Genomic DNA, 14828 nt, shown 5'->3' with positions numbered 1-14828 from the left:
CTGTGTGGGCTGCAGTATGCAGCAGAGGCATTATTGGCCCTTTTTTCATTCGAGAAACAGTCACTGCAGCACGTTACGTTGCAATTTTGGAACAATTTGTCGCCACACAGCAAGCGTTAGAGGATCGACCAGGTACTGAATGGTTTATGCAAGATTGAGCCCGACCACATCGGACCGAACAAGTGTTTAGCTTTCTTGAGGAATACCTCGGAAATCGAGTCATTGCCTTGTAATATCCCAAATTTACTGGTGCAGGCCTGGATTGGCCTCCATATTCGCCGAATTTGACTCCCTGTGACTTTTTTTTGTGGGGCACAGTGAAAGACATGATCTACCAGAAGCATCCCGCCACGCTGGACGAGCTTGAATCGGCGATCTCTGTGGCATGTGAATCCATTTCGGTTGAGACACTACGAAATGCGATGTCGAATTTCATTCTTCGTTTGCGCCACCTCTGTAGTGCCAATGTGAACATTTTGAAAACATTGTGATGTGACTGTTTGCAAAGATTGTTTTCATACGGTTATTTCACTTATGTATGCTGATATGAGCTGTACAGTGCCATCTGTTAGCAGCTTTTGTAACTATTATTTAAAACTGCTGTATAAACTTCTTACAGCTTTCACAATAAACACACCGTTTACTGCATTCCTCTATCGATCTTTGTTTTCGAGATATTTAATTTTGAAATCAGGGAGCCCTTTTCTGGACACCCTGTAGGAGTGGACACGTTCCCAAAGGATACATGCGTAGAAGTATTGATCCAATGTGCCTCCTAGAATGACGATCATCCAATCAATGACACGAAAATATTCCCCAGACCATACCACTTCTTCCCGGTTGCAAGGTGTTTGCTTCCAGACATTTCACGCCGTAACGCCAGCATCCATCTGTCTGATGGAGCATAAAAAGTGATTCATCTGAAAAGGCCACCTGTCGCCAGTGGACGTCCAGTTGCGGTACTGGCGTGAAAGTTCCACCCTTCGTTACCGACGAACAGCAGTCAGCATGAATCACGTGCCTGCTGCGGAGGCCCTTACGCAGCAACGTTCGCTGAACGTTCGCTGAACGTTCGCTGAACGTTCGCTGAACGTTCGCTGAACGTTCGCTGAACGTTCGCTGAACGTTCGCTGAACGTTCGCTGAGGAGACTGCTGGTAGCCCATTGGTTCATCTGGGCAGATAGCAGCTCAACAGTTGCACATCTATTCACCTGTACACATCTCCGCAGCTGTCGTTCACCTGTCACCTATTGCCTGTGATGCACCACAGTTGCCTCCGTGCCAGTTTTGGAGAGCATCATTTTGTCATGCACGACATACTTTAACCACGGCGGCACACATAAGTACAGTGTTAGCCGTCTGGGAAATGCTTTTACCCTTGGCCTAAAGTCAATAATCATGCCCCTCCGGAGGTCAGATTAATCGCACCTTTAACGCATTAAAAGGACTGCACTGTTTTCCCGCGTCGCCTGAGCGCTTTCTCCCCTCAACTACTGGTGCTGCCATCTGTGAACAGGTATTGCACGTCGCCATCGCACATAGAAAGTATTCACATTAATGTCAGTATACCGTGTATTTGAAAATATTTACTGTACCTCCAGAGCTTTTATCTTCTCCTCCTGACACCCGTCTCGCCCCCCCCCCCTCCCCTTACCCCTTACCCCTTACCACCACCGCCACCCCCCTCCTCACACTTCCCTCCATTTCAGATTTGACGATTCCTTGACCTTTGCTGATGTCTGTCAATCGATACCATCCTTTAGTAAAGTTGACCATAAATCGTTGTCCTCCAGCTCGTTTCAGTACCGCCTCATTACAGAATCAATCCATCCATGTATTCAGTAGTGTTCTGTCACATCACATGTCGAAATCTTCCATTTTCTTCTTGTCTCAACTATTTATCGTCCACCACTAAAGTAAGAGACTTCTTAAAAGCTATTTATATTAAACATTGTTAGTGTCTTCTTTTCCGGAACGGGTTTACTTCCTGCAGCCAGTTTGCACTTTATAACCCCTCTATTTTTTCGGTTATAAGTTATTTTTCTGCCAAAATACAAGGATATTCATCTGCTGCTTTTAGTGTCTCATTTTCTTATCTGAGCATCGGTAAATTTAATACTACCACATTCCATTAACGTTAACCACACACTCATTCCGTTCACTCTTTAAACTACTTTGCTGTCATTATAGGTTAGAGGTTTTGTCTGACAGTCATCAGCAAATCTCAAAGTTTTTATTTCTTCTCCCTGAACTTTACTTCAGTTTCCAAATTTCTTCTTTGTTTCCTTTTCTGCTTGCTGAAGGTACATACATGAATAACATCATGTATAGTCCTCAATTCCTGACCCATTCCTTTCTCATATACTGCTTCACCTCCACGCCCTAACATTGTTAAAACTAGAGTTTGGTTTCTGTTACGGTTATATATAACAATACATTTCATGTTATTTTATCCTTGCTATGACCGGGATGTCAGAACCTGTATTCGTCAGCACTATGAAGCTTTCTCTAAATCCACAAATACTACAAACGCAGGCTTACCTTTCTTTGATCCGACTTCTGAAACAAGTCGTGAGGCCAGTATTGCCTCAAGCTTTGCTACCTGTCTCTGTAACCCAGACTGCTGCCTCGTTTAATAACCAGCCTCGCTGTGCCCGCAGACCTGCTGGACGACGACATAGACGACGACTGCGAGTGCGCGCACCTCATCTACTCGCGGCAGGGCTTCAACGCGTGGTACGGCTGGATCAACCGCTGCAAGGACAAACCTCTGCCAGATCTTTCAGACTGCTGACGCTCGCTGCCGTCCACCTCAATACAAACCGGTACCGCGTGGGATGGCAACAAGGAAAAGAACGCACTCAACTCCTGGCAACAAACACCCTAGATTATAAGCAACGCCATCGAACACCTCGAATGTAACGACCTACCGGCAGTCTTGGATCTTCCTGTATTTTTCTTATCTGTGCATTTCCTCTTCCACTGAAGAGTTCTAATTATTGATTCAAATATGAAGTTGTCAGGATATGAGCGCCTGTGCTTCTTCCCATCAAACCAGCATTACTACTTCGACACTGTAAAGACGCTGGAAAACCTATACTCTCAGAAGTTTCAGTACACAGTGTGTACAGTAACTGGACTTTCGATATCATGTAAGGAGTTACTGCACGAGCGGACTTAAAATATTGATTGCCTTGTTTTAGATACAAAATTTCTGTGAATATATATAGATCAAAATTATCAGCTTGGAGATGAGTAATGATTCGAGGAATGAGCACTTCATAAGTAATAAATTAATGTCCTTGATATATTGTAGTAATTCTGTGAATGCAACTTACACCTTGTCGTATATTTTCATCCTTTTTTTACTTAATTACCGATATTATTTCGCAGCTGAAGACTATACCAAACGCACAATTGCACTCTACACCAGCAGATATTGTAATAGAATATCAGATACCGGTATTTCAACAGTATAGCTTACGTGAATATAATTTACTAGATACCAACACAACAAAACAATGTTTGAGAGGAAGTAGCATGGCGCTCAAGACCAATGATGTATGTCTGGGAGTAAAATATAGTTCATTTATTTTTTTGTACGTGTATCAGTTTATATTTCCATGACATTCTGGGGCTGTGAATTTTACTTCTTATGGACGCAGCTGTTTTGCATGTATCACACTCAGAAATTGGTGTATTGACTGTGTAAATAGCTTCTATTTTGTTCAATAAAAGCTGTTTTGTAAGGCTGTGGTAACTGATTTGTACTAACTGTCTTATATTTTCTGTGTGATTCCCGGTGTTTGCTAACTATCGTAGTTAGACGGAACCATGTTTTATGATGCATTAACCATTCTTGTAAGTGTAGTATGGTGGAGTGAACCTCTGGAAAATGGACTGCACTGTATCCCTTTATTTCATTGTGTCCATCCTTCCCCTTGTCGTTATTGCGCGGCTATAAATTATAGAATTAGTATTTTGATTGTAGGTTCGTTTCCAGAGCAGCTGTAGGACAGAGCTGCATAGTTTACTTAGATTTTCGTGCCAACCTAACTACTGTGAGGAACTAAGCAAGATGCACCTTATCAGTAGTCTTCGAGGCTTGGTAGAATTCCCCAGGAAACTCACTACTCTTGGACGAGTTTGTGCCTGCCTACCATGGGTCTCCAGACTTTGCAGCATCTCTTCCCTTTTCATGCTGCATGTCCACCCTACTGCTATTCTTTCCCCACTACCTTATGGAATGTTTTGGATAGTTTTCGGGAATTCGTTCCGAAGCTTCGATACCGTGGCATCGGAAAAGTCCATCTGTTTTTCTTCGTTCTCCATCTTCTCCCCTTCCCCTGCTTCGGCGTTTGAGATTTCCTCCTTCCTCCCTGTGCGCTCCTGAAGGCCGGCCCACGCATTTGATGAGTATCAGATGAGAGCATAAATCGTAATTCCCAGCCCTGGGTAGACAGGTAGGGCTTGTATGTACTCTTTTGTACAGGCCAGGAGGGCGGGGGTGTGAACAATCACCTGATGTGGATGAGGTCCCTGAGAGGGGCACAGTGGGAGACGCAGGCAATCAGGGAAGATATTTTCGCAATGAGCCAATCACCGTGTTCATCTACTAAACCTAAACGAAATGAGACTAAAGATTCAACGACTTTCCCAGCTGCATTTCGATTCCTCGTGGTGTCGCGTACTGAAAGAGGTCAGTCTTGTTACAGTTAATACGTTTATTATTCAGAAAGGTGTTGATGCAATTCAGACCCTAGGAAATCCTGCTCTCGCTCCCGTAACGGGACTTTGTTATTGGGGACCAATCGTGATTTTCAAGCCCAACAACTGCTTACAGCTTCGCTCCTCTATGGGAATCCTGTTCCTGTCGAGGCCTATCATACACTGAATTATTAGCTTAGTGTTACTTAAACGCGGTTGCTCAATGGTCTGACAGGAGAAATCCAGACGTCTCTCTGATCAGGGAGTAAGTATGGTACATCGGGTAATGGCAAATGTCGATGCAAGCTTAGTGCACACATGCACGTTCTTTCTCACATTTGATCGAGTAGTGCTCCATTCAAAGATTAAGGCAGGATATGAAGTCACCCTGCGTTATTGTGTGTCAATATTATAACCACACTCACGTGTCCTGTCAAAACACGGCCAAATGTTACTTACGGTATATATCCTCACAGGGTGATTGCCCGCTTCCTGCCCACTGTATCAATTGTTATGGCGACCATGCAATCTCATCCTGTGAATGTCTCGTGTATTTCGCTGAGCGAGCTGTCCAGGACATCCAGGTGAAGCAAAAGGTACCCGACCGTCGCTCTCAACTTATGGGCTAGTGGAAAATCCCGCATTTTACCATCTGGCAATTATACTACCTCTTTTGCTACGTTTCGCTCCACAAAGGACATAGTCATGCATGCTTGCTACCTCAAACTTAGTACTGCACTTGTGAAATTGTCCAGTATCCGTGTCTCCTTCTGCAGCTGCGCAACAAGGTGCCTAAATCTTCGCCCCATGTGGCGGACTCATCTGATACGCACCTGGCAGGGCAGAAACGACAAAATGAATACTCCTGTGAAATAGTTTTGCTTATCTCCAGCTAAACAAGTCTGAGTCGTCGTGTGTCGACCGCAAAGGTGCTAAGAAATCGAGCAAATGCAAATGATTTTCTCCTTCCCGAACTCTGAGATCCTCTCCAATAGTGTCGCCTTGTTATACCCTCACCCAGCCGACCTCCATTCCGCCGATGAGCACCTTCTGTTTTTATGCACTGGAATCCGCAGGCTGGTCCAAGGAGAATGCAGATTTGATGAAACAGTATTCTCCAGCTGCTGTGCTCTGTAGTATTGAGCCTTCTAAGGCTGGCACTCGCCAGCCACCGACGTGACTATCCTTCATGTGTTCCTCCTCCCCTAAACCCGTAATGACTCTATTATAATGGAACGGCCATGGCATCAAAGAGGAATTAAGGCTGCTCTTGGAATCGCAGCGTCCGGTTGTTTTGTGCCTCCATAAAACAAAATTGCATCCTTACGACCACTTCGACCTCCCGCGTTTCCCTCCGGTTCCCTTTGACCTAGCCCCTAGAGTCGGCATTCCATCTCATAGGGGAGTCATGCTGCTCATCCGGGATGACGTCCATAGCCAAACCATCTCACTGAACACCCAGCTGCAAGCTGTTGCAGTCTGCGCTTTCTTTCCTCGTTTCACCTTCTCTCTTTGTAAAGTCTACATCCGTCCGCCATTCGCTATCACCAGGGCAGCCTCACTCCCACTTACTGGTCACCTCCCTCACACCTTCTTGTTCCTCGGCGCCTTTAACGCCCACTGTCAACCTCTGGGCTCTTCGGGAAAATTCCTTAGATATTCCCTCTTGACATATCTTCTCAATCAACACAGCACAGACTGTCTTAACACTGGAGCACCCACGCTCCTTTCAGACCACACGCACACACACATTCCCGTTTGGAGCTCTCGCTCTTCACTGCCCATCTTGCCCGTTATCTCGAGTGGTCCGTTCTCTCTGACACGTACTCTAGCGATCATTTCCCTGCACTATCCGTCTGCTGACGGCTACCGCACCTGTATGTAAACCCAAGTGGCAGCCTTTTAAGGCTGTCAGGAGGCTTTACTCCTCCCTGGTGACCTTAGACGAACATCATTTTCCCAGTTCTGTTGACCAGGTAAAGTATCTTACGAACGTTAACTTTACCACCACGGAATGTTCCATACCTCGCACTTCATCTTTACCGCGCGCCGTCCTGGTCCCCTGGCGGACTGAGACGTGCCACCACGCGATACGCGGACGGAGACGAACTATCTGCACTTTTTAACGGTCATCCTACAATAGCGAATTGTATTTATTACGAACATTTGCGTGCGCAGTGTCGTCGCATTCTTCGGGTAGCAAAAATATATCTGGATCCCATTTACTAGTTCTTTTAGCAGTTTTACTCCCTCTTACGTCGTGTTGGGCAACCTCTGTCGGCACTCTGCCCAAGGTTCATTCCGCAATTTCCGGCATGACCGCAGCAAATGCCACTGTGGACCCTACTGCTATCTACAACAGCTTGGGCCACCATTTCGAGGAGATTTCGAGCTCTACCCAAGACCACACCGCCTTCCTCTCTGAAACGAGTGGAGGCGACTCGCGTGATATCCTTCTCGTCTAAGAATCGTGAATGCTGCAATGCCACCCTTACTATGATGGATCCAGACCATACTCTCACTTCGTGCCAATCTTACTCCCCAGGGCCGGCCAATGTTCACATTCAGACGTTGCAGCACCTTTGTTTCAAATAGGTACTTTCTCCTTTCTACGTAAATAGTATTGGGCAGATGTCACCTTTCCCAGAACCTGAAGTGAAGCTGCTGTCATACGAAGCTTCGGTGCGGGTAAGGGCAAACACCTTCCTTCTAGCAACCACCCCATTTCTCACCAGCTGTGTTTGTAAGGTGATTGAACATATGATTCATGGGTGGTTGGTATGGTGACTGGAGACTCGCAATCTACTAAACACTGCGTGATTTGGATTTCAAGCGCACTGTTTGGCAATTTGTCACTTTTCAACCAACATTAGTTACTAACCACCTTCCACACGGAGCACGTCCGTATCTCACCACTGACTTCTAGTATCAGCCGCACGCAGTTGACGTCAACAAGTGTATGGGCCTGAAGATGACTTTGTTACAACGTTGAAACTAGTTGCCAAAATAAAATCGACACATTAAATACAGCTGGAGGAATTTCTTCGTTTTTAATATAAATTTATACCAGCTGACGTCTCACTGTCCTCCATTTAAACTATGTATGCACGAACATTATGAATGGCCTTCCGCGGAAATACCAGACTGTGGCCGTATTTTTATTTGGAAGAAGCATAAGACACCTGCTGGAAGACTGGTATCGTCCATATTCTAGACATGCGGTTCTTCAGAGATCGCCTGCCCCCACTTCCTCCAAGAATTTTCAGACACAAGTTTTCAATGTATTTGTGGATTCAGCCTTGTAAGAAACTTTTGTCTAGAACGGGGTGCCTCAAGGCTCCGTCCTGAGCGTCGTTCTCTTTCCTACAGCCAGTAACCCTATTATGGCCTCTCTCCCACAAGGCATCTCCTCCTCCTCCTCCTCCTCCTCCTCCTCCTCCTCCTCGACGACTTTGCAATCTATTGTAGTTCTCCACAGATTTGTTGAGCAGCGTCTTCAGCGATGTCTCGATCGTCTTTACTTGTGGAACACTGACAATGGCTTCCGCTTTTCCACAGAAAAAAACCGTGTGTTTCAATTTATGGGGACACATTGGGTTTCTTCCAGTCTTCTCATCGTAGGCCTGTTGATCTTCTGTTCACTGAAACTGCGAAATTGCTGGGGCTCGTGGTTGATAGGAAAATATCTTGGTTGTCCTACGTGTGTTACCTGGCCGCATGCTGTATCCGGTCCTATGTCCTACAGGTCCTAAGCAGTACTTCCTGAGGACCGGATCGGACCACCCTCCTGTGTTCGTACCGATCCCTTGTCCGTTCAAAACTAGACGGTGATTATTTCGCTTATTCCTGTACACAGCCATCCATCTTACGCAGCCTTAAGACAATCCACCATTGTGGAATGTGTTCGGCCATTGGCGCCTTTTACTACAGCCTGGTTGACTCTATGCAGGGGACTAATGACCTCAGCAGTTGAGTCCCATAGTGCTCAGAGCCATTTTGAGCCACTCTATGCAGAGGCTTCCAAACTGCCGCTGTCATACCGGCGTGATGCCCTCAGCGGATACGCATGCCGTTCGTCTGCCATGCGGCCACCTATCCTAAGCCCTCTTTTATGACGACTCCCTTGACTGTCAGTGTGAGGCGCACCCTTCTTCTGTAACCTCCCGGAGTTTGCTTTCGACTACTGCTCTGGCAGGTTAACTTCCCGCTACTTGCCAGGCTCCCAATGAATGTGAACCGTTCAGCGCTTTGGCTTCGTGCGATAGCCCGTCTTCATCTTGGACTTCATTTGCTTCCTAGGGACACTACTTCAGATGCGATCTGTCGCTATAAGTTTCTCGACCTTCGTACGCAACTTAATGATAGCGCCTTCTTGTACACCTATGGCCCTGACCGTGGTGTCGGATGTCTTCGTTATAGGCAAGAACCACTGTCGGTCTTGGCTTGCAGTGCCCTGCTGGATATTTACAGCAGAGCTCTGTGCCCTCTATCGGCAGATAGTCTCACTTTGGCATCACCACTCGTCTTCTCTCAGCGGGAATGGACTCCAGGAAATGAGACCTCTCCCATAGGTTTGGCCGATTTCCTCCCGGTCCTCTCGCCGCTACGAAATCATTTTAGCTAGATTGTGTATTGGGAAACGTGGTTTAGCCATCGCCATTTAAGTGATTCCCCACCACTTGTGTACCTTTCCAAAAGGGTAAATCCTTGTTTCTAGTTCTTTGGCTTAATGTGTGTTAGCTTTTAATTTCTTTTACTTATTAAGGGTTGTAAGGTTATGACATTGACGCTAAGACGTCTGTTTTTTTTTCACCCTAATATACACCTCCTACTCTCCCTCTCTCCCTTAGGGAAGAGCAGAGTGACGGTTAGGGGCGGTCCGCTATTTTTCAGCGTAATTTCCTCGTCTGGCTAGATGGTGGACGGAAGCTGTGATGTGGTCCGTCATGTAGTTTGCAAAAGTTGAAGAGGTTGAGGTATCAAACATTACTAATCCATTCTTTTTCAGCAAAGTTATAGTCAGGGTTATGTGGCGACTTCGTTTGTAGTAACTTTACAGATAAAATCGATGGTTAGATGTTTGGTATGTTGTCCAGAGCATGGAGCACAATAGAATCCAGTAATAGTCAATCGCGAGGTGCCTTCAGCATGTTTACTTTTATTTGAATTCAATTATATTGCCTTTAATGATTAAAGTAAATTAGATTGTCAAATATCGAACGAATTTTCGTTGTCGCGTGAGTCTCACCCAGCGTGTCAGATACAACAACGTGGTCGCCAATGCACAACAAAAGGTAGTAGAGATAATATATTTCTGGTTAGGTATTTTGCGTGCGAATTGTGTGGTATACTTAATATCTTCTGGTCTGGTGGTCATTGTCTCCACACTGTCACACGAGCAATTCTGTAAGGAGACTTGCAGCCTAAATTAGGTTGAGATAGGAGATACGTTTTATGTTTCATTTTGTAATGAAACCGAGAACGATTCACATAGGTAAGTAAATATAACGGCCATTGATTTCCGATTCCCCACGTAGTTGTGGACAAAGAAGTGAGCAACAAAGGGCGTTCTTGAGGCAGTTCAGTTGAGGATTTGCGTGTTTCGTGTTCCAAGAACGATCGACTAAGGCGAGGTCAAGTGTAAAGCTTTGACTTACAACGTGCTGTTGGCTGGACAGTCTTTGCAAAATGATCGTTCTTTTCGAAATTCACATCAGGACAAATACGTGCTTTTGAAGAATGTAGTAGGATGTAATAAATTTTGTACGTACCTAATTTAAGAATATTTTTGTCTTAGTCTCACGTCCTACATTATAGTATTAATAAAGTTCCCGGCAAATTGAAATAGCACCAGTAAGCTAAGTTGCCATTTAATTCAAAGCATTTCCAATAGAATGAGTATGAATGACGAGCATGATGATCATGTGAGAGCAGTACAAAGAACAGGAGCAACGTAATATTCCTTCCCTGTTCACGTGTATATTTAAAATTACGATACCGCTTGTAACCCCGAAAATGCAGATAAAACATCTTGTCCTCCACCCAAAAATTTTTCGCCGTTTAATATCCGTTGTGACGTGTACTATACATCTGATTCTGAAACTGTAAGCTTTATTAAAGAAACTATAATACGCAGTCGATGTAATGGTGTATTTATTTCTGACTATATATAATTGATTGTAATTACAACATCGTAAATTGTTGGGTAAGAGCCAAGGGAAGTTTACTTAAATGTATCGATGGCAACGACGTAATGACAGTAATTGTGTCGTTGTTTATTTTTGTGTATAGAGAGTTGGTCGCGTTGCGAGCAGAGAGGAACGGTTTCAAATCTACAAATACTAGTAAAGACAAAGATTATTTAAGAAAAATCCATCGATGATGTTTCTGGGAACTTAAATACATATTACACTGCAGGAAGATAAAGACTTCTGAAGTTATAAAACGAATGCGTTATGTCCGTTAAGTAATCTATCTGATCAAAAACAACCGGACATCTGTTAGTGAATATTAATGTAGTGGGCGTGTACCTTTCGCCTTTCTTATGGCCAGGACCTTGCTCACAACACTTTCAGTCAAGTATCTGAGTGTGTGTAGAGGAGTGCGAAGTATCTGCGCGAGCAGAATAGAAACGCGAAAAACACAAGTCCGAAAAGAATTTATTCGACTCACCAAAACAATGATACAATTTCCAGAAGAACAGGACTCGATCCCAACCGAGGATCGTCACCTATACACAATAACGAAGAAAAGGCTCGACTCACCATGGAGGGAAATCACAACTTTTGTATCCCGCCTGGAAGGCGGCGCGTGGGTCTGCTCCTGAAAACTGAAAGGTAGGCCAAAGGTAGGAAGCTTGGAAGAGCAGGTGTGGCAGAACTCTCGGCGCTGCAGTGTGAACTAAAATCACCTTTACTTAACTTTGCGTACAAGTAGTGGTTCGCCCACTGTGAAATAGAAACAATGTTGCTAGGTCGTCTGCTCTTGACCAAAATGGGTTGAATCAGGAGCGGAGCTCGTAGATCTGGACAGCGCCGGCTAGAGGGGGCTGTCGTCGGTGTCGTAGTGCCAGCCTTCGAATTTGCACCTACGCCGTGGCATCGTAGCTATCGATACCACAACAATTATTGCACAATGTCAAGATGTTCGAGTATACCAAGCCCACCGGCAAGAGATCGGCCAGTTAGAAGAGGCGTCTGGCTGTGGCTGCTGGGGTGGCTGCTGTCCCTTATATCCGCCAAACAGGCTTTGTATCTGCCGGAACTATTAGCGATCACGTGCCTGGGCTAGCTGAGACCTCTGGTGAAGCTGTTCCGCAGGCTTCGCGAACAGGTAGCGGTCCCTGGCGGCCGTTGGTGGAGACCTGGTGTTGTTGTGGTGGTGGTCGCGGTCGCCGACGGTTCATATTTATTGACAACAAAGACGACTTAGGTTTTCCTGGTGAATATGCGCCTTGTAATGCAGGCATCCCGTGTCGGTTGGACGTGAAGTGGGATGCCGATACAGTAGGCGCTACGATGTATGAAGTGGGCGGACATAGCAGAATGGTGTATTATTCTTCCTCAAGAGCTGAAGCCAGAGAAGGTAGCGATGTTGCACGCTGGGGTCTGGAGCGAAGTCGACTGCCTGGCTCATACAAAACGTGTTCCATTGGGTTCAGGTCAGGACCCTGGGCAGGCTAGTCCACTTCATGAATGTTACTGTCCACAAAGCATTGCCTCACGCATGCTTCTTTATGCCAGAGCGCATTGTCAGCTGATACAACCATCGTCTCCGAAACTGTTCTACTGTACACAGCATACAATGCTGTAAAATTTGTTCATATCCTTCAGAATTTAGCGTTTTCTAAAGTGGAATATGGGACTCATACCCCAACCATGAAAAAAGCCTCCACAACGTAACGCAGCCTCCTCCATACCATACTGTCGGCACTACCTCTGATAGCAGGTATAGCCGGACGGCGTGGCCTAGCGGTTCTAGGCGCTAGAGTCTGGAACCGCGCGACCGCTACGGTCGCAGGGTCGAATCCTGCCTCGGGCATGGATGTGTGTGATGTCCTTAGGTTAATTAGGTTCACGTAGTTCTAAGTTCTCGGGGACTGATGACCACAGAAGTTAAGTTCCATAGTGCTCAGAGCCATTTGAACCACAGCAGGTATAGTTCTTCGGACAGTCGCCGAATCCAAACCCTTGAATCGGACTCCGACAGTGATTCATCAATTCAGATCACTTGTTTCCACTCATCTGCTGTCGATTCCGTCACTTTACCACCACAGGCGTCACACAGCACTGACAATAGAAATGAGATACTTATGAGGAGCAGCTCCAACATTCTACCTCATTCCTTTAAACTTCCTACACACAACCACAGTACCAGCTGGATTGCTGGTAGCACTCTGGAAGTCACGAGTGATTCCTTCCGTTGATTTCATGAATTCTCTGACAACCACCTTCAGCAATGATCGACAGTCCCAGTTCACCAGTACAGAAATTCTGTCGAGTCTTGCTTTAGCTGTGGCTGTTCCATCCCGTTTCCACTTCACAATCACCAAAAATCGACTTCAGCAGCTTTAGAAGAGTTGAAATGCCGCTCGTGAATTTGTTACTCAGATGATGGCCCACGTTCGAAGACACTGAGCTCTCCTGAACGACCCATTTTGGTGTTACAGCTTCTCTCCTGACAACACAATACTACCCATCTCTTTTTATATTGGCGGGCAGGCCCGATGAGAGGGGTCGGTAGGGGAAAGGGAGTGTCAAAACCCCAGGGCCCATGCCGTGAAGGTGCGGCGAGACTTAAAAAAAAGAATACAGTTGGAGTGGTAGTACCTGAAACACCATTTCAGCGATGCAACCGCTGTTTCCCGACTCCTATGGGACGAACGTAGTCGTATTGCAAGAGCACTTTTTTTGTAACGGTACACTCTTTCCTCACACTGCCGCCAGTTGCTTGTGAACATCCACAGTATTTACATAGTCCTTCCAGTCCTGTCCCTGATGATGACACTCCATACTGTCCGCAAACGTAGTGACAACAGTTGGAAAAATGGACTGTAGTGTGTAGGGGTTACACTTCTAGTGACTGTCCTGCAATCTACGGTTAGAGCAATGTACTACATACCTGCAGTTGTGAGGATGAGTCAAATGGCGCTCCATGACTGATGCGGAAAAAAATGAAGTGTAAATCAATATGGAATGCCCCTCATATACAGGGTGAACATTAATAAAAGCGAAAAAGTGCCTGGACGGACTCCTGACTGCAAATTGAGGAAAAAAGATCGTATGGACAAGTGTCCGAAATGCATCGTTGCCACAGCAGATGGCGCTGACAAGTGAAACTCTGACCACTTGCCGTATTTTCCTTGTGAGATGCGGGCTATGGTGTGACTCACCCCGCGTACTGTAAGCAGCACAATGGTCAGATATTAAGCCGAGATGGCGTTTATGTATGACCCTGCTGTTGGAAACGGTCGAGAGGCAAAACCCGGTTCTCCAAATCTGGTGCACACAATCCGCTACCTCCATGAATGTTCGCCTGTCTGAAAGGACCCATGATCATACAAACGCCGAATGAGGGCTTGAAATGTCGTATATTGTGGTTGGTATCTGTGAAGGTACTTGCTTTGGTATAGCCGTACTGCCTCGCGCCGATTTCCATCGGCTTGGCCGTACACAAACACCATTCAGCTACCTGTAGTAAGCTGCGTCAATCACATAGCCTGTAACACACAAGGAACAAACACCTCGTGGTCAGAGGCAGTTTCATTCGTCAACGCCAACTACTGTGGCAACGATGCTTTTCCGGACACATCTTCAAAGGACCTTCTTTCCTTCATTTCCGACCAGGAATTCTTCCCTGCAGTTGGTTGGTATTATTAATGTTCACCCTGCGTACACTGCCCAATCACATTAATGTGACCACCTGTAAAAAGCATTTATTGCAGCGTGGACCGCTGTCAGACGTGCAGGAAGCGAGTCAGTGAGGTTCTGGAAGGTACCGTACAGGGACGTGGAGTCATGCCGATTCCAGTGCCCTCGTCAACTGTACTAGGTTTCTCAGCTGAGGATTCATGGCACGAGCAAGTGGATCAAGATGGTCCCACAGATTCTCCACTGTGATC

The 14828-nt window shown here is 45.9% G+C and overlaps 1 protein-coding gene across 1 annotated transcript in view; it reads left to right on the top strand.

Annotated features, from left to right (window-relative positions):
• The window catches only part of LOC126262430 (lysozyme-like), a 34439-nt gene extending 30668 nt beyond the window's left edge, over positions 1-3771 (top strand). Inside the window, exon 5 of the mRNA XM_049959071.1 lies at positions 2662-3771. Within this exon, the coding sequence (XP_049815028.1) occupies positions 2662-2795 (134 nt within the window). The 3' untranslated portion in view covers positions 2796-3771. The remainder of the gene's footprint in view (positions 1-2661) is intronic.
• The last annotated feature ends 11057 nt before the right edge of the window (positions 3772-14828 follow it).

The sequence above is a fragment of the Schistocerca nitens genome, chromosome 6, assembly GCF_023898315.1.
Source record: "Schistocerca nitens isolate TAMUIC-IGC-003100 chromosome 6, iqSchNite1.1, whole genome shotgun sequence".
In the NCBI taxonomy this organism is placed as follows: Eukaryota; Metazoa; Arthropoda; class Insecta; order Orthoptera; family Acrididae; genus Schistocerca; species Schistocerca nitens.
Note: the sequence above shows the minus strand (reverse complement) of the source record. Positions and strands in the feature narration are given on the sequence as shown.